General features: G+C 44.0%; 1 protein-coding gene across 1 annotated transcript in view; it reads left to right on the top strand.

Annotated features, from left to right (window-relative positions):
* Positions 1-26637, top strand: part of Gipc2 (GIPC PDZ domain containing family, member 2) — a 79317-nt gene that overhangs the window by 4441 nt on the left and 48239 nt on the right. The window contains exon 2 of the mRNA NM_001037210.1: positions 24168-24353. Within this exon, the coding sequence (NP_001032287.1) occupies positions 24168-24353 (186 nt within the window). The remainder of the gene's footprint in view (positions 1-24167; positions 24354-26637) is intronic.

The following is a 26637-nucleotide window of genomic DNA, read 5'->3' as shown; positions in this document are numbered from 1 at the left end:
GAGAGAGAGAGAGAGAGAGAGAGAGAGGGACGGGGAGAGAGAGAGAGAGAGAGAGAGAGAGAGAGAGAGAGAGAGAGAGAGGAGAAGAGAAGAGGAGGGATAGAGAGACAGAGACAGAGACAGAGACAGAGACAGAGACAGAGACAGAGCATAGAAAGCACACCCTGGGCATTCTGTTCCCTCCCCTGTTCTCTGGTGATGGTGATGCACACTTGTTTTTTGAGAGGTTAGTGTATAAAATAAAAAGAGAAAAAATTTTCCTCCCTAAAGAGAATGGCACAGACAGGGAACTCAGAAGCCCTCTGACTCTAGAGAAGTGGCTGCTGGGACAGACATACCAAGAGCTTTACTCTCAAGAGGAAGGAGTCTGAGGTCAGGTGAGGCAGGTGCAGGCAAACTTCCAGTGACTGTGTGTCTCTTGCTCCTCTAGGCACGCAGGGTAGGGTGTGGTCAGTCTGTCTCACTGTTGCATTTTAGAGCTGGTCCAAGTGTGCCTCGGAGAAGTTAAGTGGCTTTTTCAGGCTTAACTTTCCCGTTGGTTCGTTGGAGTCAAAACTTGGTTTGGGTTTTCTGGTTCTAATTGTTTGCACAGAAGCTAGAAGGTTCTTAGTAATTGCATGCAAATTCTAGATACAAATTTAGAAAAACTGTTCTTTCAAGACAGGCATTTGTTATGTAGCCCTGGCTGGTCTGGAACCCACTATGTAGACTAGGCTGGCCTTGAACTCAGAGACCCTCTTGCCTCTGCTTCCTGAGTGCTGGGATTAATAACTCGCACCAAGAAAAACTTTGTAGCCAAAAGCTTTTCAATCCAAACACAAAGATATGTATTGCTTTTGTCCCCAGAAGGTGTTGTGTTAGTCATTAGAAAAATACAAGTCAAAAATACAGTGAGATCCATTTACCAAACTCAGAATCACTCTCGTTAAATAAAACCAAAGGCAGGGCTGGTTGTACGGCTCAGTGGTAAAGCCCTTGGCTTACAAACCTAGCGACCTGGAACCGTATCAAGGGAGAAGGAGAGAATGGACTTCCCCAAATTATCCTCTGACCTACACATGTGCTACTTGGCATTCCTGAACTTTCCTTATCAAACGCACAGGCAGAAACAGCAACTACGATAATAGACAACCAAACATCAGCCATGCTGGGCAGGGGCAGAGGGGGGACAGGAACCCCGTGTACTGCTGAGGGGGATGTAAGTTAGTGCAGCTACTGCGAAGTTAGTATAAATGTTCCACAACCAAAAAAAAAAAAAAAAAAAGCCATAGAGTCAAACTGGACAGCTTCTGGGCAAAGGACTTTCAATTTGCATGGTGTGGAGGGACCTACAGGGCCACGCTTGTTCCGCTGTTCAAAGCTGAGTTGTGGGATCAGCTTAGGAGTCTGTCAACTGATGGAAGGATAGAGAACATTTTATATATGCACATATATATGTATATATACACACCTATGTATATGTACATGTGTACACATATGTATATATGTATGTATATGTATGTATTTGTATGTATATGTATGTATGTGTATGTGTATGTGTACATGTATGTATATATGCACAGACACACTCAATGGAGCTGTAGTCAACTGTAAAGAAGAATGTAATTATGTTGTTTGAAGGAAAGTGGATGCAACTGTAGTTAATCATATTATGTGGAAGAAGCCAGACCACATTTCCTCATATATATCATATATCCTAGATTGTAAAGGACGTGTGTACATATGTAATAATAACATACATATACATATACACATACGCATACACATACATACATACGTGTGTGTGTGTGTGTGTGTGTGTGTATGTGTGTGTGTGTGTGCGATGAAAGTAGAAACAAGGGATTGGAGAGATGACTCAGTGGTTAAGAGCACCGACTGCTCTTCCAGAGGTCCTGAGTTCAATTCCCAGCAACCACATGGTTCCTCACAACCATCTGTAATGGGATCTGATGCCCTCTTCTGGTGTGTCTGAAGACGGCTACAGTGTACTCACATACATAAAATAAATAAATATTAAAAAAGAAGGAAAGTAGAAACAAGAGAAACAGGAAGGGACCTTACAGGGTGGGGACTATATGAGGAATGAATATGGTCAAAGTACATGATATGTTTGGATGAAAATATCTCTATAAAACCCACCACAATGCACAACAAGTACATATTAAAAACAGGCGATGCTGCTGGGAAATGAATGACTGCTGTGGGTTTCATGGTCCCTGGAGGGGGAAGTGAACGAAGCCTGTGAATTGTTTCACATTTGCTACTGATGTTGGCTGGGTGCAGACTATTGTGATCATAGAAACATATGGATTATGCAAAAAGCCTCTATTGTATGCTCCCACGAATAACTAACTGAGCAATTCAGGAGAGAGGGTGGGGAGGAGAGTTTGACTAACTCATCACATAAATGAAAGACATCTCTTTAGAAAGCTAAATAGCAATGTTTTTCATTATGTATGTGTGGTATTTGTGTGGGGATGGTGCGTGTGTGTGTATGTGTGTGTGATATGTATGTGTGTATGGTGTATGTGTTTGATTCATACACATGAGTGTGTGTGTATATGCACATGATACCTAAATACAGAGGCCAGAGCAGAATGTGGTGTGCCTTCCTCTTCTCTCTGCCTTACTGCTTTGAGACAGAGCCTCTCACTTAATCTGACCCTCTCATTGCAGCTAGGCCGACTGGCCAGTGGACTCTTGGACTCTGCCTGTCTTTGTCCCACAACATTGGGCTCACAGGCGTACGGAGCCAGACTCCGGGTTTTACATGTGTGTTGGTCTTTGAACTCAGGTCTTCCCCCTTATAAAAGCTCCTTAACCACTCACTCACCCTTAAACTATTTTTAAAAACATTCAGATTATATAAAAGAGTTGAGTCATTGTGCCTGTAGCTCGTGAGTTCTTGAGCATCGTTATATGTTTTGGTGAGGAGGCGTTTTGAATATTTAACTACCTTAACTGTTCAGCATGGAGCTGACGGCTTGATCTGTTTATAAACCCTTACTTCGAGGAGCGACTGCAGGAGCAAGCCGTACACTTAACTGTGGCTAGAAGCTGGTATAACCAGACACCAGAAACTCAGCCTCTGTTTCTTTAGAAAACAGAAGTCATTCCTGGGTCTTGGTTAGACTGGCCAGTGATTTCCCTCACCAGAAGTGCTTGTGACCTCGGTGTCTCAGACATCTAAGAAATCCTTTGGAATATTTGCAAACACACAGTGAAAAGTCCTGGGATGGGACCTAAGTCTAAACAGAAAATTAATTTCTGTTTTAATATACTGTATGCACAAAGCAAAATTAATTTTATGTTTTGTATCCACTTTATACACAGCCAGAATGTGATCTTTATATACCGCTTTGAGCGCCTGCCCAGATTCTGCCTGCCTGCCGTGTTGATGCTCAAAGAGTGTCAGATTTGGGAACATTTTGGGTTAGAGATATGCAACCTTTATCAGTTTGTATAGTTAGGTACCAAACAGCTCATCAAATGAGTGGGCGAACCTTTGGTAGTTCCTTCCCTCTCAATGTATCACACAAACGTCTGAGACGGAGGTCTCTCTGCTGCACAGACTTGCCTCTAACTCTTGGCTTCAGACAATCTGGCCTTTTGGGTAGCTAGGATCATGTGTGTGTCATCATGTGTAGCAAAAAGAATACATTTAAACATGTGATTTTAAAATTTCAGACTCTCAGTACCAGGCAGTGGTACAGGCCTTTAAATCCCAGCACTCGGGAGGCAGAGGCAGGTGGACCTCTGAGTTTGAGGACAGCCTGGTCTGCAGAGTGAGTTCCAGGAGAGATAGGGCCCACAGAGAAACCCTGTCCCGGAAAACAAAAACAAAAACAAACAAAATTGAAGCTCTTAATTTCAAAATATTTAATTATTATTAATTATTTAATTATTATAATAATATTACGAAGGGAAAACAACGAGTGTTCTTTTCAGGGCGTTTGCTTCCCATCTCTGAAGCCTGTTCCCACCTCCCACTTTGTTGAAGAAGGATCTGTCTGGTTTCCACCACTGCACTGTGTACTACAGGCCCATGGGTGTTGTCCAGCTGACTGCCCTGTCTCAACTCTCATCTGACTGATTACGTGGCTTTCAGAGATAGGGCTCGGGTCACCAGGTCACCAGGTCACCAGGTCTGGGTGACTTTTATTCACTGAGCCATACCCCACCCCTTGGTCCCATGTCTTAAGCTCACCACTCTCTCCTTTATATCGCAACTCTGTCAGAGCTGCTGTCTCTTTATTCTGTGCTCCAAACCCTCCATGGCTTCTCATCTCATGTGGAAGAAAACACTCCAGGCCCTGTGATCGTTGTTCTTTCTACCCCAGTCAGTCTGGCTGTGTGGCTATTTCCTGAGTGCCCCTGACTGTCGGCTTGGACAGTCTTCTTCTGACAACATGCTGTTCCCCCGGCGAATGGCCTCTTGGCGAGGCTGCCCTGATCATGCCCTGGGAATGTATAGCACCCCTAATCACTGCCATGCTTACTTTTCCTCCACTGCATTCTACTGTCCTGACTATAGGACTCTACTTTCTGTTCTGCGTCCCTGATAGAGCAAAACTCCCCAGGGATACAACTTGTGTCTTGTCTGTTTACTGGTACAACTCCAAGGGCCTGACCTGGGACACCCTTGGGAACTTTGTTTTGCTTCACGTGTCTTTTGAGTCAGGTGCTAATGCAGCCTAAGCTAAGGAAATCCTCTTTCCTCAGTCTCGTGAGGACTGGGGTTACACGTGGGCCCCACCACACCCAGTTTCTGTTATGCTGGGGCCTGGGGACTGAACCCAGGGTTTTGTGAGTGCTGGACAAGCACTGTACCAACTGAACTATATCCCCAGCCACATGGGTTTATATTTATTATTAATAATGCATTGGTTGAATAAGAGTCCTCACAAATTTAGTATTTATAATTCTGCATCATCGGCATTAAATCTTTAGCTTAATGCAGATATTAACTTTTTATATTGTGTGGAGGGGGAGTGACTGCTCTCAGTAAGGAAAATGGGGAACATCATATCTTTAACGTTTTCTCTTTATTTTCAATCTAATTCAGTTTTGTGCGTGCATGCATGCTTGCATGAGTATGTGTGTTCTCGTGTGTGTGTGTGTGTGTGTGTGTGTGTGTGTATGTGTGTGTGTGTGAGACAAGCACATAAGCTTATGGGTGCACACATACCTTTCGGTGCATGTGCAGGGGTGGAGGGAGATGTTGGGTGTTTTCTTTTACTGCTTTCTGCCTCTTGTGTTGAGACATGGTGTCTCACTGAACTGGAAGCTTGCCTTTTTGGCTAGGCCAACTGGCTACCCAGTTCCCAGGATCTGCCTGCTCTGCTCCCCAGTGACATAGAGAAGCCCAAATAGGGATTCAAATTCAAGCTTTCATGTTGCACAGCTTCCTTTAACATAAAAAACCGTATGTGTTTAAGGTACAAACCAGTATATATTACAATTACATATAAATGTAAGTGATTACTGCCGCCAGGCTAATTAGCATACCCATCTTATAAACGGTGACATTTGTAGCTACTTGCAAGCAAAGCCACTTCCTGGTGAGTTACAGCATATGGGCAGCTGCCTCGTGAGGTTTCTCAGAAGCCTTTTCCCCTCCTGACTCCTTGGTGCCAGTGCCAAGCTCCTGTGGCAATCAGTACTGTGCGATTCTGTGGCAGTTCTGGAGAACAGAAAGTGTTCTTCAGTCTTTACCATTTCCTAGCGACCCAGATAATGACGGGTGGAACTACTGTCAACCTGGCTTATACATGAGAACTCCAGGAAGCCTGGGGGACCTGGGATTCACAAACCTGCAGGGAACTCCCACCCCACAAGGATGGGAGTGGGGGAGTGGGAATTGAACTCAGGACCTTGTGTACGCTCTACCCATGAGACACAGCCATCCAATGGCATCAGTAACCAGAGTCCTCTTCAGGAGCAGCAAGTGTTCTGGACCACTGAGCCATCTCTCCAGGACACCGTCCCCAAAATGAGGGAATGAAATCAGTTCTTCATGCTCGCGTGGCAAGGGCTTCACTGTCCGAGCTGTCTCTCCAGACCTCCATCTTTTTAGCACCTCATCAAGACCTCAAAGCTCCCCTGGGAATGCTGTCTCAACAGTGTTCTCACTAGAGGACTGAATTTTGGGGTATAAATCCTGGTGACAGCTTCACTGATGACTGTCAGTGCTGGGTTATTGATGTGTGCGTGCGACAGAAGCTCCCTCTCTCCACCTGTCTCCTGTTCTATTGTATTCCAGTTCTATGATATTCTCAGTCTTTCCTAGTTACTTCTAAACATCCCCCACCAGCCAAGAGGTTTCTCATCTTCCTGCTCTCTCCCGAGTCTTCCTCTGTGGCTGCTACGCTCATCACATCTTTTGAGAATCTTCTCTTTACACTTCAGATTAGGGTCCCCTGTATCCAGGGCTGGCTGTCTCCTAAGGACTATGGTTACACATGTGTCACCACGGCCAGCTTATGTGGTGCCAACCCAGGGTTTTGTGCTCACTTCAGCAGCTGAATCACATCGCCAGCCCCACGTTTTATACTTTTAAAACACTTCATTCCACTGTGTCTTTTTTTTTTTTTCCCTCTTTTTTTCCGGAGCGGGGGACCGAACCCAGGGCCTTGAGCTTGCTAGGCAAGCACTCTACCACTGAGCTAAATCCCCAGCACCCACTGTGTCTTTTTTTTTCTTTTCTTTTCTTTTTTTCAGAGCTGGGGACAGAACCCAGGGCCTTGCTCTTGCTAGGCAAGCGCTCTACCACTGAGCTAAGTCCCCAACCCCCCCACTGTGTCTTTTTAAAATCTTTTTTTTTTTTCCAGCGCCGAATCCCTGCCGCTCGCTGCGGCGCGGGAAATGTGGCATAAAATCTTTAAATGATATTTATGTACGGAACACTTATCGTACATTTAACCCAGTTTAGTGGCGAGTTCTTTAGCCTTTGTCTGTTCCAGCTTGGCAATGGGAGCCACAGACTTAGGACCCAGGACGTTGCCTCCCCAGTGGTGGAGGATCTGTCATTATAATTGGTCCTAGCAGCTTCCACGAGCTTAGCCAGAGCTCCCTTGTCTTCCAGAGTTGACCTGTGTGAAGGCAACAGTGGTGCATGTCTTCCTGTGGACCAGGTGCCCCAGCCTGGCCTTTCCCTTGATGATGCAGTAGGGCACCCCCATCTTTCGACACAGGGCAGGCAGGAAAACCACCGGCTCAATGGGGTCTACATCATGGGCAATCACCTCCAGCTGAGCCTTCTTGTTCTCCACCAAGGTGGTGGCTGTATTGACCCCTGCTAGGGGCACAGGTGTCTCTTAGTTGGGACACCCCCTTTGCAGCTTTCTTCTCAGCCAGGCCAGTAGCCTTTGCTTCTCCTGCTTTGTCTCTGGCCTGCACTTGTGGGCAAGCTTAAGCAGCTGGAGGTAGGGAGTCGCTGTCTGCCTGTCTAGGGCCTGGGGGAACTGGTCAATGGCCAGGGGTCCTTTGAGCCACTTACAGAAGATGGCTCTTTGCCACTGCAGCAGGCTGGGTGTCCTGTCCAATGCGGAAGTTCTTGGGTCTTTTCTCAAACAAAGAACTGACCACCTTTTGGCTTCCTGTTTCTTCATGATGGCAAGGGTCAGGGTCACGTTCTTCCCCTTGGCCTTATTTTCTTTGGGCATGTTGCTCAGCTGGACGAGAGAGCCGGCACCACTGTGCCTTTTTAATGTTTTTTTGTTTCAACTATTTTTTTTAAACTCACATTCCAGTCTTAAAAGTGCAATTCCACCAAGAAACTTTCCCTGTGGGCCTCCCCGTCCCAACAGTGACAAGCACATACTGTACCTCATAGCATCAGCACCCTGAGTTAACTCAGTGACATCTCCCTCTCTCTCCCTGAGAGCTGGGCTGCTAAAAATCTTGTTTAAGTCACCAGATGGTCAGGTGCTCCATAAACCTTTGTTAAATAAATGTTCATAACGGATACAGCAGGATGAAGCTGAGCGTATAGACAGTAGTGGGGTAGACGTCTCCTGTAGGGTGTGTGGGGAGGGGCTTTGGTGTACTGGTGGGAGGGGCTATAGGGTGGGGGGCTTTAGTGTGGGGGAGGGGCTTTTGGGTATGTGAGGGAGGGGTATGGAGGGCAGCTGTACTGTAGGGTGTGTGTGCATGTGGAGGGACTTTCATGTATTTGGGAGGAGGGGCTTTAGGGTGTGTGTAGGGCTATAGGGTATGTGTGGGGGGAGGGGCTGTACTATAGAGTGTGTGTGTGGTGTTGAGGGAGGAGAGGCAGCTTTACTCTCCAGGCCCGGAGAGTGAGTCAGATCTTAGGAGGTGCAGAAATGGCTGACTTGATCTGAAGGCAGAACTGAATCAGCCATGCATTTGCTCTGCTTGCTGTATAAACAAGGTTGGGTTTGCTGGTGTTCTCTGGGTCTGTGCTCGCTGGCCTGCCCACTTATGAGTGTGTTAACAGTCACTTTGTATGCTTAGTATTCCCCTATGAACATTTTCACACACATACACACACATACAACACACACACACACACACACACACACTTACCCCTCCTGAACATTTCAAGTAAAAACATCAAGAAAAATGACTCCTTTTGAGACATAAAAGGGAGGGCTGGTGAGGAGACTCCTTGGGTCAGGGCACTCGTGGCCAAGCATGGAACCCTGAGTTCCATACCCAGGGCTCACATACTGGAAGGACAGAATTGCCTGCTTCAAGTTGTCCTCTCCATTCCGTGTTCCTGCTATGGTACATGCTCATATCTGTGTACACACACACACACACACACACGCACACGCACACGCACACGCACACGAACATACACATACACTCACATGCACACATACACACACATACACACACATGCACACACACAGACACATGTACACACACATACACTCACATACACACACATACATACACACACATACACACACATATACACACACAGCCACACACACAGACACACGCACGCACGCACGCACGCATGCACACACACACATACACACACACACATACACACATACACACATATACACACATGCACACATACACACATACACACATATACACACATGCACACATACACACATATACACACATGCACACATACACACACATACACACATACACACACATACATACAGACACACATACACACATACACACATATACACACATGCACACATACACACACATACACACACATACATACAGACACACATGCACACATACACACACACCCCATTTTTTTTAGGACTGTATAGTTTTCTGGGCCCTACATTATGTTTCTCAGCTAGAGCCTCTGGGTGTCAGGGTCCAGAATTGGTAGGTCAGGACCCTCTCGCGCCTCTGGCTCCTTGATTCAGCTCTGTGCTGTCTGCAGTGTCAAGTGGGGTAGGGAGGTGAAGACTGAGGAGTCCTGCAGGTACAGGAACGGACCGTGCTGAGCATTCTGAGACAATGTGAATTAGGGAAAGATCAGCCATGCTGTTACCTCATGACCACCAGAAACGTGATGTGAGCTGTTCTCTAGGGCCTCTGGGCATTGTCTTCTCTTCTGTCTGGAAGTTCCCCCTCTGGTGTTTCCTGTTAACCTGCTCTTTAGCTGGAGGACGCAGAGCATCCCAAAATCTACCCTCTACCTTGGGACTGAATAGCATGCCTCTCCCCTGTGTGGCAGTAACTCTTGTCTGACTGTTGATCTGTTCTCTCTCCTCTGCGATTTCGAAAGCTACTCTGGGCAGGGACCAGCACTAGGCTACAGTTAAAGTTTATTTATTCATTTGTTTGCTTATTATTTATTTATTTATTTAATGTATGTGAGTACACTCTAGCTGTCTTCAGACACACCAGAAGAGGGCATCAGATTCCCATTACAGATGGTTTGTGAGCCACCCTGTGGTTGCTGGGAATTGAACCCAGGACCTCTGGAAGAGTAGTCAGTGCTCTTAACCGCTGAGCTATCTTTTCAGTCCCAGTGAAAGTTTTATAAAGCCAAGTTCTTTTATTATGGAAACTATATACAAAAGCAAGAGGGTAATAGAATTTATTCCCATGCCCAGTGCCAGCAGCTATCAAACATTTGCCAACATTTCTTCCTGTCATCCTTCACTAAAAGAGTTTTATTGTTGGACAAACGTAAGCAGAGGAACACACATGAGGCAAATGTTGTGTATAATGGAGCAACTAAAAGCCTTGAAGCCAGGAGCATAAGGAAATAGACCATTTCCGGAAAAACCTTCAGTTACCACAAGAGTAACCATGTCTTGATTTTTATGGTAATGTATCTCACACAGATCTTTATAGTGTTTAAAAATTATTTACGAGTGAGTATGTGTGTCACATGTATGCAGGTGCTAAGAGTAAGTGTGACACATGTATGCAGGTGCTAAGAGTAAGTGTGTCACATGTATGCAGGTGCTAAGAGTAAGTGTGTCACATGTATGCAGGTGCTGAGACAGCTGGAAGAGGACATTGGATCTCTTGGAACTGGAGTGACAGATGGTTGTGAGTTGTCATATGAGTGCTGGGAATTGAACCTATGTCCTCTGCAAGAGCAGCAAGTGCTCCTAACTGCTGAGCCATCTCTCCAGCCTTATATTTATAATTTTACCTCTTCTGTATACCCCCTCAACCTCTTTTAAAATTGAGGCAATGTCCTGAATGGTACCGAACTCCATCTGTAAACAAGAAAGCCATTCAACTCCTTAAATTTTTTATATTCCCTTTATTTATTTGTATGTGGAGTGCACAGCTAAGGTGTGGGTGTGGGGTTGGATGATAGTGTGCGGGAGTTGATGCTTTCCTTCCACCAGGTGGACCCAGGAGCCTAACTTCAGTCATCAGTTTGGTGACAGATACTTTTTACCCCTCTAGTTGGCTTTTGACTTTCAATTTCTGAACCTCCTGTCCTGCCTTCCTAAATTTGGGGGATTATATGGCCGCCAAAACCAGAAATAATAATTAGTTTCAAGAGACTAATTAGGTGCTGTTAAGGGTTGAACCTTAGTGTCAGGTATCAGGGCTTCACACATGCTTGGTAAAGATTATGTAACATAACTTCGTGGTTATCACTTTCCCTGTACTTTAAAAATAAACCTGGTTAGAAGCATTCAGAATACCTTTTTTATATGGTTGGTAGTGGCAGGAGAAGGAGACAGAGGCCTGGGAAGGGAAGGCATCGTGAACGTAGCTGTGTCCCATGGTGTCTTCCAGGTGCTAGGAGAAGTGATACTGTGTCATCACGAAGGAGCCAAAATTGAATGATTCCTAAAAGTCTGTGTGTCTCCTGGAAGGGTTTCTTTGGTTGTTTTTCCTGTCTCCTGAGGATAAATCCCTGAGTGAGCCAAGGGTGTTCCTTGAAACATATTATTCAGAGAGAAGTAACTAATTAACAAATAGCTCTGGGCTAGATGTTTGCTGAGCTAGAGAGGAGAGGTGGCTTCTCTGAGTAGCAAACAAACCTTGGCCACCACCTTAGGAACTGCAGCTCTTGTGTAGTGGGCTGAGTGTTTGGAGTGTTAAAGCTGGAAGTCAAAGCTGGGGCTTTGCTGATGCTAGAGAGGTTCTGCAGGGTTTCCGGATGTCTGAAAAACAGGAGGGGACTTTAGTGTTTGCTAGCGACAGGCTGTTTATGTTTCAGAAATGTATCCGACCTCTGTCAGTGGCTGAGTGGGTTAAGAACACAAGCATTGAGAAAGCATCTTTGTTATGTGTCTAAAAATCTCCCTGGAGATAAAGTCTCATGGAGAGACAGGTCCAACTGTTTTTATTTGGTGACTGACACTCAGGATCCACTTGTCAGTTGGTAAAAGTCACAAGTTCCTAAGTTATAGTTGTAAAGGTGGCCTTGGAGGGATACACAGTGTCAGAGGTAAGGAGAAGGTGATTCCCCATCTTTGTTGCAATGATTCACACATCCAAGTGTCACTTTTATGTAGTGGTGCCTGGGTATTTGGTGTTAGTACCATTTCCTTGGTGACCCAGGGTCAATTCTGATTCAGCCTCCCAAGCTCACCTTCTGGTTTCTGTTAGGATGTTCTCCATTCCTGTCACGGATGGGAGAAGGGAAGTAGACACAAGAAAAGAGGAAGAGCACAATACTGCTGAATTCCTCTTAGTGTACCTTTAACATGAGCTATCTTATCTAAAGCAAGGATTCCTTCAGAACCTCTAGAAATTACCTTGATTGACAGTGGAGGCGGCTGGAGCTCACAGTATGGGTGAAATACTCAAGTGCAGGGATCCCAAGTGTCTGTCCAAATCCCAAGTTGTTTCCTCTCCTCTTTCTGCCCAACCAACACAAGGTCTTGTTCTATAGTGAGGCTTGCCTAGAATCTCTACGTAGCCCAAACTGGTCTCAGAATCACCATCCTCCTCTTGCACATCTTCCTTCACTGCTCTGCAGAACGATTTTTTTTTAAACACAGAGTCTACACAGAATTACATATGCAGTTCTGGCTGTCCTATAACCAGGCTGGCCTTGTACGAACAAATGTCCACCTGCCTTTGCCTCTGCCTCTGAAGTGCTGGGATTAAAGGTGTGTCCCACTATGCCAGCCTCCACAGATAATTCTTAACTTTATACTCAAATTTGTCTAATTTCTAAATGTGTGACACATATTTAACTCTCTATAATAATATTTTAAATCTCATCTATCTACACACACAATTTCAAACATAATATATTAATTAACCATAATACTAGAGATAAATATAGTTTTTAGTATACAGATACTTGGGAAAAATAGAAGGCACATGAAACAATCAGGTGTTTGTACCTACAGATAGTAAAAAAAAAAGGATTTAACCATAATAAAAATAGAATAATATCTCACTGAATGTTCATATATCCTCTGTCTTAGTTAGGGTTTTACTGCTGTGAACAGACACCATGACCACGGCAACTCTTACAAGGACAACATTCAACTGGGACTGGCTTACAGATTCAGAGGTTCAGTCCATTATTATCAAAGTGGGAACATGGCAGCATCCAGGCAGGCATGGTGCTGGAAGAGCTGAGAGTTCTACATCTTCATCTGAAGGCTACTAGCAGAATACTGACTTCTAGGCAGCTAGGATGAGGGTCTTAAAGCCCATGCTCACAGTGACACACCTACTCCAACAGGGCCACACCTCCTAACACTGTCACCCCTATGCCGAGCATACATAAACCATGAATAAACCATGACATTCTATATCATTCTTTTCTCACTTTTTTTTTTTGGACAGGGTCTCACCCTGGAACTTAATATGTGCCCCAGGCTGAGTTAAACTTGTGGTGATTCAGTGTGGGTCACCCAAACGCTGAGATTATAGGTGTGGACACCACGCTCAGCTTACTTTGTCTTCATATGTGATATTTAAACTTTGTAAATGTTTAACCTAACTACTGGACTGTAACACGTGCGTGTACATGTGTGTGTACATGTGTGTATGCATATGTGTGTATGCATGTGTGTGTACATGTGTGTATAAGCATGTGTGTGTATGTGTGCACGAGTGCATGTGTCATGTGTGTGAGTATGCACATGCATGTGAGGTTGTGTGTATGTGCATGTTGTGTGTATGTATATATGTGTGTGCATGTATGTGCATGTACGTGTGTATACAAATATGAAGGTCAGAGGACAACTTTCATGAGTTGATTTTGTGGATTTCAGGAGTGAAGCTCAGGTCATCAGGCTTGTATGGTGAGTGCTTTTATGTGCTCAACCATCTTGCTGGCCCAAGACATTTCTAACTTGTTTTATTTTTTGTGTTTTGTTTATGTTTTGCCTGCATGTATGCCTTGCACTGTGTGTGTGTCTGGTACTGAAAGAGGCCAGAAGAATGCCTTGAGTGCCCTGGAACTGGAGTTACAGATGTGGGTGCAGAGAATTGAACCCAGGCTCTGGAAGAGCAGCCAGTACTCTTCTAAGCCACTACTCCAGCCTCCTATGGAAATTTAAAATACAGAACGACCAAGTAACGTTTGTAAACTCTTGAAATTATTTATTGCAACACAGTAACACAGGAGCTGACTGAATGCATGCTAAAGGTCAAATAACACAGGCAGTGCTCTGGTTAGTGATGTCGCTGTCTCAGACGAAGGATTCTTGCTTTTGTATAAAACAAATGGGCCTTTGATTTGCATGGTCACTGCAGCATAGGAGAATTCAGAACAAAGAATACTTACTTTGCTTGTAACACAGTTAGAGCGTAGGCTTAAGTAATTTTATTTCCCACTTTGTCAGTATGAATATCTGACAAGCCACTTGAAAATTATTTGGAAGTTTCCCAATTCTTCACCAAGCCAGGCAGTTCACATGGTATCTCTGAGCCCTTCCAAACCTGCTAATGCCAGTGTCATGTGATTATTGTAACCAAGAGCTCTCCCAGATCTCAGCTATTTCCTTAGAGGTTGGTACCACCCACTCCTGCCCTAGTACGGTTGCTTGACTCTTGGCTACTGCAGGCGATGCTTCACACAGGGCATACAGGAGAACATCTCTGCTCGGTTTAGGCTTTCAGATCAATCTTAGGGAATGCTTTGGTTCTTCTCTAGATGATGAAACAGAAACCCAGGCAAGCACTGAGCCACAGGCCTGGCTCCTACAGGTTTATAATACTCAGAGTAAAGCATGTGGTAGCAATGTCTCAAAGTGTCACAGGTTACTGCAGTTCTGCCCAGGTTTGCAAGGTTCTTGACAGGCTGTGAGTCAGCATGGTGCAAAAGAAAAGCACAGGGGTTGGGGATTTAGCTCAGTGGTAGAGTGCTTGCCTAGGAAGCGCAAGGCCCTGGGTTCGGTCCCCAGCTCACCAGCTCCGAAAAAAAGAACCAAAAAAAAAAAAAAAAAAAAAAAACCAAACCAAAACAAAACAAAACAACCACACACATAAAAATAAATCTTTAGGGGGTTGGGGATTTAGCTTAGTGGTAGAGCGCTTGCCTAGCAACCCTAAGGCCCTGGGTTCGGTCCCCAGCTCCAAAAAAAAAGAAAAAAGAAAAAGAAAAAAAAAAAAAAAGAGAGAAAAGCACAGACATTGAGGTCGGATTGGGGGAGGGGAGAAGGTGGACTTTGGGAAGGCATTCCTCTGTGTATTATTGCCAAGCGTAGAAAATACCAGGATGGGGGTTGGGGATTTAGCTCAGTGGTAGAGTGCTTGCCTAGCAACCACAAGGCCCTGGGTTCGGTCCCCAGCTCCGGAAAAAAAAAAATACCAGGATGGGGTTATTCTTAGCTCATAAGTCTGCTAATCTACTAATCGTTCTGCTGAACATGCATCCACGTTCAGCAGTCAGAGCTAATTTTCACCACTCCCAATACCGATTAAGACTCCTAGAATCTGGGTAATTATGTTCATATTATGGCCCTAGAAGCCCAGACTGGGGAGTCTAGAGACGGTTGTCAGGGGCAGACCCAGAAGAAGAATTCAAGTACAGTCTCTCCCCAGATCCAGTGTCTTAAGATCTTTCTTTATTTTTAATTAAAAGTTGCTAGTGTGTGTGTGTGTGTGTGTGTGTGTGTGTGTGTCTGTCTGTCTGTCTGTCTGTCTGTCTGTCTGTCTGTCAGTCTTCAGACACTTGAGTGCCATGGCATGTGGATGCCAGAGCGCATTGTTCAGGAGATGCTCTGTCCTCCCATTTTTGTGAGGAAGGTCTCTCCTGCTTTTTCTGTCACAGTGGCTACCGCAAGCTCTCTGGTCCTGGCTGAGGCTCCTGTTCTGGTATTGGAGCACCGGGTTTCAGGCGCCCACCATCAAATCTAGCTTTTCACCAGGGTTCTGGGGACCAGACTCAGGTCTGCAGACTCATGGTGCAGGGGCTTTTCCCACTGAGCCATCCCACCAGGATCCTCTGTCTACACTCACACAGGGCCACGCCCATCGGTCCTTTCAAGAAGAAATGGAGCAGAAATAGGAGACTGTACAATTCTATCACACACCCGAATAAAGCGGAGAGCAGAAGAAGTTGTGAGACCAAGGGTAACCTGGGATATAGTTAACCTAATGATAACCTGATTGCCTGGGGGCAGAAAAGAAGGAGATAGGAGATGAAAAAGTTTGTTATACCTTTACACTGGAGTAGGATTCCCCTCCATCCTTCAACCCTCCCACCCCCCACTCCCCCATCTCCCCTTCTTGTCCCTGTCTCAAATGAAAGATTCTTGCTTTTGCAAGAAACAATTGGGCCTTTGATTTGCATGGTCACTGCAGTCTAGGAGAACCGAGAACAAAGAATACTGACTTTGCTTGTAACACAGTTAGAACCTAGGCTTACGTAATTGTATTTCCCACTTTGTCAGTATGAGGAGGGTTACACATCACAGGATCTGAGGGGAGCCGAGGGATGGAGCATGTGTGGTCATAAAAATAGAAGCAGGTAGCACAGGCAGAGTCAGTACCCAGCCTGGAGCCAGGGGCCTGGTACTGTTCGTTCTGGCTCTGGTGTGGTGACACATTCTTGGGAGTTGAGCATAGAGTCCAATAGTAGCTGCCAAGATTTTGGGAAGCCTTCTGACCCTGCTGGGTTCCTCTCCTCTCCCAAATACTCTGCCTGCCTCAGTACTAGGGATATTGAAGGTTGAATAGATACTGGCCAGCAGAGGGTGGGGAGAAACTGTGGTGGGAGCAGGGAGCAGGAAGCAGGAGGGGCACAGGGAATGGGGAGCAGGAGCGGGGAGCAGGAATCCAGGAGCAAGCTTAAGCAATCCCCAGCACAGAGACCTTTACTTAGGACTGTGACACACCTATTTGCAGAGACCTGTCAGCCCCTTCACCTTTCCCCAGTGTTTGGTCCTAGAGTTCCCTGTCCCTACAGCAAGAAGAGGGTCAAAACTGAGCAACTCCCAACCTAGCAGAAACCTCACACACAGTCTGCAACAAGGGAAACCACGCTTGTGCGTTTGGCCGTCCCCTCCCACTCTACCCATCCGTTCATTTCTTACATTTTCCAATTCCCAAATAAAGATTAAAGTTCCTGAGGTGGTCTCCTTCCTTCTCTTCCCAATTTTTTTTAACCTTTTTATTTTGTTTATGCGTGCGCGTCTGTGTGTGTGTGTGTGTGTGTTTGTGTGTGTGTGTGTATGTGTGTGTGTGTGTGTGTGTGTGTGTGTGTACATATGCATACAGGAACCCACAGCAGACAGAAGAAGGCATTGGATGGATGCTTGGAGCTGGAATTAGAGGTGGTTATAAACTCCCTGACATGTATGCTGGGAACTGAGCTCCAGTTCTCTACAGCCACAGCAAGTCTAAGCCCCCACTTAGGTCACTTTCAAATGCCACCTGCTCTCTAGACATTTTATTCTCAGTGTTGCAGGTGAGGTTCTCTTGGAGCCAAACGGCCATCTATATGACTCTATGTTCAGTTTCGCTGGTGGCCGGAGAGCCTAGTCCACGGGTGTCACCTGTGATGTTAGCAAGCCATCTCACTGTGCCGGGGGGGTAAACTACTGACCTAGGCTCCTTACCTGCTGTGTTCTTCCCCATCTTTTGCATCAAAGAGGAAGACACTTTATGGAAGATAATTGGTTCAGAAAGCTGGGAACGGAAGCATCATTTGATTTACGATGTCTTGAAGTTGGCAATAGCTTCCATTCCTCCGATGGGATAAGCTAAACCAGCTCCTCTCTCTGCAGGGATAGTGTGGGAGAGGCAATGTCTCACTTGCTGGGTTCGTGCTTGGATTGTGACCACACAGGCGAGATTAAAACCAATACCCTCCCACCCTTCTCTTGGGTCTCAGGAACTGCCTTGCGATTTTGATTTTCTTAGATAAGTAGTTCCCTCAATTAGACCTCATAGCAGAAAAATTTGTTCCTTTAGTTATTCTGGGAAGTCATTTGGTGGTTTAAAAATATGGATTTGACTTTCTTTCTCTCTCTCTCTCTCTCTCTCTCTCTCTCTCTCTTTCTTTCTTTCTTTTTTTTTTTTTTTGATAGAATTCCTTTGTCATACTATTTTCGTCATTAGAAACCTAGGAAGAAGTAGTTGTGCTGGCCAAGGATGACACAGAATGATTCACTTTTTATTTAAGGCTTGCCATTGCTGACCTCGGGAGGCTAATTTAGAAGTGAATCATTTATAGAAAGTTCTACCCTGTTCGAGGCAGGGCTTTCTACAATATCCTCTTGAGGGTCTAAATAAAGCACACAGTATCATGTTTCTAAATGTCTGCCTTGTTGCCAATTTTATATCTTTTCTAAGCTGTGAAACTGTTTCTAGTGACTACGGTATTAAGATGCTGTGTATAATATGATACATTGTTTGAAACAATGTTAGAGATTGAGTATGTTATATTGAGAAAATACTAGGCAGGAGATTTTTGGAATGGCTGTTTAGAATACAGAGAAATGAATGTAAATAGTTTAAAGTGACCAGAAATGACTTCTCAATTATTATAATTCAAACTGAGCAATCATGCTTTGATGATATTTGGACATTTCTTAAAACACCTAATGTTCATGACTTTCAGAGCCATTTACAAGAAATTCACTTCAGAAGCTGTCTTACTCCTTTAGAAATCGAACAGTTTACTACAGAAACTATCCAGTTTTACACAGCATAAAATGTATATTTTGTATACATTTTATACATTTTATGTATATTCAGTTTCTCACTGAAGACTGAATTTATATTACATTGTAGATAAAGAATTATGTGTTAGAAAAAAAACCCCACTGAAGCCTGAATTCTTGTTGTGATTTTGACCTTAGACAGACAAACTCTCTGTGGTCTGAGCTGATGTCCTGTCTGCTGAGAGCACAGGGCTACATGCCTTCATATCTGAGTCAGAAGGATTAGTCGTGCTTACACACTGGGAGGTGATGGGGGCTTAGATGGCCCTGGGCAGATGTTAGATCTCAGAGACTCATTGGAGGGCAAAGAGATTGGAATCTGTCAACCATGGCTACAGTCCTAGACAAAACTTTTTACTCTAAGCCACTGTTTTCTAAGGCAGGAGGAAAAAGGCAAGGCAGATATAGTTCAGTGGTTGGATGTTCTTAAAGATTATTTTGGGAGACGGCCTGTGTATGAAAATGGAGGGCAGCATTCAGCAGTGAATTCTCTTCTTCACCTTGTGATGAGGCAAATCCTCTCTTGTTTCTGTGCTTGCTGCCTATGTGAGCTTTCAGATGATTCTCTGTTCGCCTCCCGGCTCTGTGTAGGAATTCTGGGAGTATATGTGAGCAACTGCATTTGGCTTTTGCGTGGATTCTGGAGATTGAACTCATATTGCCAGACTTGCCTGGCAAGCACCCTAACCACTGAGTTACCTTGCTGTCCCTGAAGCAGGTTCTTATCATGTTTGGGACCATGCCCTAAAACAAACAGATAAACACACACCCGTAGGTTGCTTATCTCTAATCGGAAAGGCTTAGAACTCAATGTATTCTGGATTCCAGTTTCATTTTGTATTTTGGAATACTTGCACATTTAATGCAAAGTTTATTTACAAATTAATTTCATGCAAGTAAATAGAAGATGACGGTGTGTAATGCTTTAAAAAATAATTTTGGGTAGAAAACAAAGATTTGTGGCATAGAATATTCCACAGTATATTGAGGTGCAAGATGTTTTGGATTGTGGAACATTCTGAATCTGGACTTTCAAGTTAGTGCTGTGCAGCCTGAAAGACAACATTACCTGGGTCTGTTGTAACTTCAAGTTGTGTAAGTAGCTGGTACCCACAATGCACCAGTGTCTCTTGTCCTTGATACTGGTCTTCTTTTATTCTTTCTGGCATCCATCTCCTCAGTGTGTTGTGTTCAGTGTTGTATACAGTTGAAGTAGATGCTGCTATCCACTGCATTTTAGCAAAAGTGGGAGCCCATAGTGAAACAGTGTATACCTCACCCCAGTACCAGCACAGTTAGGAGTTACAAGTTTTAATGTAACATGTTTACTCTTGAGAGTGTGATGGTTTGAATAAGAATGGCCCCATAAGTTCATATATTTGAATACTTAGTCAGCATGGAGTGGAACTGTCTGAAAGGATTAGAAGGATTAGGAGGTGTGGCCTTGTGGGAGGAAATGCACCATTAGGAGTGGGCTTTGAGGTTTCAAAAGCCCACACCAAGCCCAGTCTCTCTCTGCTTTTGGATTAGGGTGTAACTCTTAGCTGCTTCTCCAATAGCTTGTTTGTATGGCTCCTGGCATGATAATGGACTAAGCCTGTGAATTAAATGCTTTCTTTCCTAAGAGTTGACTTGGTCATGGTATCTTTTCACAGCAGTAGAACAGTGACTGTGACTAAGGCTGATCTTTTCGGAAGATTTTTTTTTTTTTTGGATGGGGTCATTAGACAGTCTTCGCTGGCCTAGAACTCACTATCTAGACCAGCCTATAAAACTTAGACAATATGAGTCTCCCAGGCTGGGAACGATGGTTCTGCAGTTAAAAGCACTGGCTGCTCTTCCTGAGGATCAGAGTTCAGATGCCAGTACCCATACCAGAGCTCACAACCACCCGCAGACCCAACTCCAGAGGGATCAAACACCTCTAGAATCCTTAGACACTCAGATGTATATACATATGCATAATTAAAGATAAATAACTCTGAAAAAAAAGAAAGAGAGAATAGCCCAGGTCAAACCTAGTCATTAACAACAGAAAGGCAATCACATGGTTTTCTTACGTGTAATGATGGGGTGAAAATCTTCACATGAGAGGGCGAATTCTTGGTTTATTCATTTTCAATTTCTCTTTTTTATTTTCTGCAGTAACACTGACTGATGTTTCTATCATTCTTTTTTTTTTTTAGACTTATTTATTATATGTGTCTGAGTACATTGTCACTGTCTTCAGACACACCAGAAGAGGGCATCAGATCCCACTATAGATGGTTGTGAGCCACCATGTGGTTGCTGGAATTTGAACTCAGGACCTCTGAAAGAACAGTCAGTGTTCTTAACCGCTGAGCCATCTCTCCAGCCCTGTTTCTATCATTCTTATTTGAAATAAAGGGCACAAAAAAAAAAAAAAAAAAAAGCGAGATTCTTGGGAAAACTGAGATATAAGAAAGCAGTTATATGAGAATTTTTACTACTGCTACCGTAGGTAGCCACAAGAGAACTGTTTCAGCTGCTTTCACTTAAAACTGAACCCGTAGGAGTGGGTGTGTCTCTGACTCTTTTTCCTGTTTTGGGGACTCTTCCTTTTGCCTTGTCCAACCTCCAGATTTGCGTGTGATCTTTTTGTATCTTGTTTTGTTGTGTTTGGTCCTTGTCTCTTGGAGGCCTGCTCTTTTCTGAGGGAAAATGTAGGGGGAGTGTTTCTGGGAAAGGAGAGGTGGGTGAGGGGGTGGGGAGGGGATGGGTAAACAACATACACCAGGAGGGTTTGGGGAGTAGAGACTGCAGTTGGCCGGAATGGACTGTGTGAAATAAGAATCTATCTGCAACAATGAAAAAACCACACCCACAGATAGTGAGTTTCTAGGTGTGTGAACCATAACCTCCCTCTTCACTTAATGTTGGGACACTAGACTCTTTGGCCAGCGCAGTTCCAGTTCCTGTTTAAGGAAAACATCAAACAAAAGAGAGCTGGAAATGAACTTCCTGGGGTTTTAAAAATAATTTGGATGCGTTTGGGTCATTTGTTCATCTGTGTGTGGGCTAGACCATCTCCTGAAGCACTAGGGACAAATATTTATTCTGCACCATCCACAAAGTATCCTTGAAGAATATGACAGGGCTCCCCTGTAAGAAACGTAACTTTAATGTACCCTGTTGGTTCTGGGCTAGCTGTCCTGGCCAGATGAGCTCCAATGATCAGTAGTAACAAGTACGCATCACATCGGGAATTTAAAAACACCGGGAAAGTAGCAATTAAAGTATAAATACACAGAAAGAATGCTGTCCATGAGTTATCTTTTAAAATGTTGAGTAATGTGATTTATTAGTCAGGGTTGTCTAGAGGAACAGAACTGATAGAATATATATACATATATATATATATATATGTATACACACACATATATACACACATATATACACACACATATCACACACATATACACATATATACACACATATAAACATATACATATATACATACATGTGTGTATATTCATAAAATCATACATACACATATATACACATATATACACACACATATATATATAACAAGTATACACACACACACACACATATATATATATATATGACTTATTAGTGCGGCTTATAGGCTGTGATCCAGCTAGTCCAGCAATGGCTATCTCCCATGGCAAGCCTAAGAACTCATTAGTTGTTCAGTCCACAAGTCTGAATGTCTCAGCTCATCTGCCTTCAGTATTTGTCAGAATTCCGAAGTAGGCTCCAATGCCGGTGATGTAAGAGTAAGGGCCAGCACTCAGAGCAGAAGCCTCTTTCCTCCTTGTTCTTACATAGGCTACCACCAGTAGGTGTGGCCCAGAGTCCAACTTCTAGTGCTTATGGATTTGTGCCTTCAGCTGACCCAGTTAACGAATAAAAACCCCTCACCCGTGTGTCTGACAACTCAGATTTTTAGTTATTCCCAATGTAGTCAAGTTGACAACCAAGAGTGGCCATCGCATACGATTTCTGGGGGGAAATAAAATTTATCCTGGTTGTGACCTTTAAAATGAGCAGCATCTAATGTCTTCTTCCTGGGCCCTGCAGTTGAAGGAGCTCCCATGCCTAGTTGAGCTATTATTCAGAAAGCGCCTGTCTCATGGGAACAGCAGGGCAGTGGTACTGTTGGTAAACTTCTTATGTTTAGTCCCTTACTGAATTTGTAAGAACCCACTGTATCCCAAGCTTTAGGCATGCCATCCAGGCCTCAGGTTCTCATTGTGTAGCCCGGGCTGATCTGGAACTCACAGAGGTCCTTCTGCTGGATACTGAATCTGTGAGAGTCAAGTAACAACCCTGGTGTTTTACAAGGGGGACGAGAGCCAAGGGAGAGCTGGCAGCAGGCGATTTCTCTTTGTAAGAACCCGCACCAGCCGGAGCAGCAGGCACATGGGTGGGAGGTTACTCGGGTTTTACTCCAGTGAAGCAGGCCGTGAGGATCAAGTCCAGAAATACAGGGAGGTGGCTTTTGTATAATCAAAAGTTCGAGCTGTTGGGGAAGATTTATAGAATATTGGCCCTTGGTGGGCTAGCCAACTTTGATAGAAATAAAAAAAGTCATTTTTCTTTTTTCTTCACGAACCTGAGGCTTGGTTTGTGCTAGGCAAGATGTCTGCCACTGAGCTATGCCCTCAACTTTGCTTAAATTGCTATTTTGAATCACTATGATGCAAAGGAAATAAAATATCCCCTTTCAAAAAAGATAAGGCCTGGGCTGGAGAGATGGCTCAGCGGTTAAGAGCACTGACTGTTCTTCCAGAGGTCCTGAGTTCAATTCTCAGCAACCACATGGTGGGTCACAACCATCTGTAATGGGATCTGATGCCCTCTTCTGGTGTGTCTGAAGACAGCAATGGTGTACTCACATAATACAATAAATTTAAAAAAAAAAAAAACAACAACAGATAAGGCCAGGCGTGTTGGTGCATTCCTTTGATCCCAGTACTCTGGAGGCAGAGGCAGGCAGAACTCTGTGACTTCAAGGCCAGCTTGGTGTACAGAGTCTGTTCAGCGAAAAACAAAACAAAACAACAGAAAGAAATATTTACTGGTTTTGACGTGCATTTTCACGGTAGTGTGTACCTCACTACCATGCATGTGCTTCCTGAGGGCCTTTGGGAATAGAACTTATATTTCGGAGGAGAATAACATAGTTTAAACCACTTTGAAGACGATGAGAGTTGAACTCAGACCCTTGAGTCTGACACATGATGATTTTGTGACTGTAAGCAAATTAATTCATCTTGCTAAGTCTCCATTTCCTGTTGGTGATATGAGGACAACAACGTCCTTTACATAGTCATTGTGAGTGTTCAGTGAGAGAGCCGATATAAATCACTTAGCATAGTGTCTGGTCTTCAGAAATGCTGAAGACATGTCTAATTCTAGCATGTGAAAACGTTGCCTCGAACTCTGCCCAGACAGAGTTCTAATACACTTTAATCACCTTCTAATACACTTTATGACAGGGACTTTTACATCATAAATTGAGGACTACTTCATTCAGTAGATATTTACTGAACAAGTTCATTGATGGTCAGGGTGTTTTGTTGAAGAAGACTAACGAGCTTTTCTCTCTCTTTACAGATCCTATTTTGTACTTTAAACACACCTAAAATTGACATGGGAAAACTCCTGGGTGGGCAGCTAGGTCTTGAAGATTTCATATTTGCCCACGTGAAAGGCATAAAAAAGGAAGTGAACGTTTATAAATCAGAGGATTCACTTGGACTCACCATCACGGATAACGGCGTTGGCTATGCTTTTATCAAGGTGAGTTTTTGAAAAAAAAAATTATAGGGTGACCCAGTTAAGACAATCTTACAGAGCAAAGAGAGTTACAAATTCTCTTCGGGCAGAGCTAGCCAGCTCAGCTGGGGTTCACAAATTGGTAGTTCACTTTTATTTTAAAAAATGTTTTAAGATAGCATTTTTGGAAAACTCTTTTTGAAATTCTTCCCTTTGCTTTACTCAACCTCTACAGTTTAAAACTTGAGAAGAGTGGACCAGCCCCAGCCCTGGTGCCTTCTCATTACTCCCGGAATTAACCTGCCTCTGTCCCTCTGAGGTCTTTCTGGATGGTTTTTAGAGACTTAATGTTATTTATAACTGCAGGGTTTTTGTTGTTGTTGTTGTTTATTTGTTTATTTGTTTTTTAGTATATGTGTTGCCAAAGTGAGCACGCTACACAGATATTTTAAAACATTCTTCAGAGGTATCTCAATAGTCTAATTCTTTTGTTTGAATACAAAAGAGTAATATAGAGCCTCAAGGAGAAGTTAAAGAAGTGTGAGAATGAGAATAGCCAAGAAAAATTCTGCTGTAATGAATGCAGCCATGCCATCCTGTGTGAGTGTGTGTGTGTGAGTGTGAGTGTGCATGTGTATGAGTGTATGTATATGTGTGAGTATGAGTGAGTGTGCGTGTGTATGAATGTATGTATATGTGTGAGTGTGAGTGTGTGTGTGAGTATGAGTGTGATTATGTGTGTGTGAGTGTATGTTTGTGTGTGAGTGTGTGTAAGTATGTGTGTGTGAGTGTATGTGTGAGTGTGTGAATGTGTGTGTGAGTGTATGTTTGTGTGTGAGTGTGTGTAAGTATGTGTGTGTGTGAGTGTATGTGTGAGTGTGTGAATGTGTGTATGAGTGTGTGTATGTGTGAGTGTGTATGAGTGTGAGTGTGTGAGTGTGAGTATGAGAGTGTGTGAGTGCATGTGTGAGTGTGTGTGAATGTGAGTGTGTATGTGAGCATATGTGAATATATGAGTGTGTGTGAGTGTGAGTGTGTGTGTGTATGAGTGTGAGTGTGTATGTGAGCCTGTGTGAGTATGTGAGTGTGTGTGAGTGGGTGTATGTGTGAATGTGAGTGTTATGTGAGCATATGTGACTATATGAGTGTGTGTGAGTGTGAGTGTGTGTGTATATGAGTGTGAGTGTGTATGTGAGCCTGTGTGAGTATGTGAGTGTGTGTGAGTGGGTGTATGTGTGTGAGTATATGAGTATTTGTGTGCGTGTGTGCATGTGAGGTGTGTGAGTGTGAGTGTATGAGTATGTGTGTGAGTGTGAGTATGAGAGTGTGTGTGTGAGTGTGAGTGTGTGTGTGCATGTGAGGAGTGTGAGTGTGAGTATGTGTGTGAGTGTGTGTGTGTATGTGTGTGAGTGTGCATGCATATGGGTTGGTTCAGGTACCCCTGTGCATGCTAAAATCTGTGACTGTTCAAGTGTACAATACAAATAGCATAGTATTTGCATATAACCCATGTACATCCTCCTGTACAGCTGAAATCATTTCTAGATCTCTTAGGACATCTATATAAATAGTTATTGCATCATGTTGCTTAGAAACCAAGGAAAACTCTGTATATGTCCAGTACAAACACACTTGTTGCATGTTCTCTTGGGGCTGTGTCTTGCTATGTAGCCAGGCTGTCTAGGGACTCCTGAGCTCCAGCGATTCTTTTGCCTCAGGGCTGGCTGCTATATTAGTCAGGGTTCTTTATCATAATGACTTCCAGTCTGCAGTCCAACTAACCCAACAACGGTCAGCTGTGAATGGAAATCCAAGAATCTAGTAGTTGCTCAGTCCCACGAGGATAGTTCTTTCAGCTGCTCTCCTGTATAAACTGGAATCCAGGCTCCAACAGATGTGCCACCCAGTAAGTGCAAGCAGGCAAAGAAGAGTGAGTCTTCCTTCTTCCAATGTCCTTATGTAGACTTCCGGCAGAAGGTGTGGCCCAGATTAAAGGTGTGTATCTCTACGCCTCGATCTGGAACTTGCATTGTCCCAGGCTGGCCTTGAACTCAGAGACCTGCTTGCCTCAGTCTCTTAGGATTAAAGGCAGGTACGTCATGGCCACGATGCCTCGATCTAGATCAAAAGCGTGTGTCGTCCCACGTCGTGATCCAGGTCAGAAGGCTGTATCTTTCGGTCTGAAGATCTGGATCACAGGTTTGCCTTGCATTTCTGGACTGTAGTTCATTCAGATGTAGTCAAGTTGACAACCAGGAGTAGCCATTACGGCTACCTTAACCGCAGCTTACAGAGAGTGTTCATCAAA

This window comes from Rattus norvegicus, chromosome 2, assembly GCF_021556685.1.
Source record: "Rattus norvegicus strain SHRSP/BbbUtx chromosome 2, alternate assembly SHRSP_T2T, whole genome shotgun sequence".
In the NCBI taxonomy this organism is placed as follows: Eukaryota; Metazoa; Chordata; class Mammalia; order Rodentia; family Muridae; genus Rattus; species Rattus norvegicus.
Note: the sequence above shows the minus strand (reverse complement) of the source record. Positions and strands in the feature narration are given on the sequence as shown.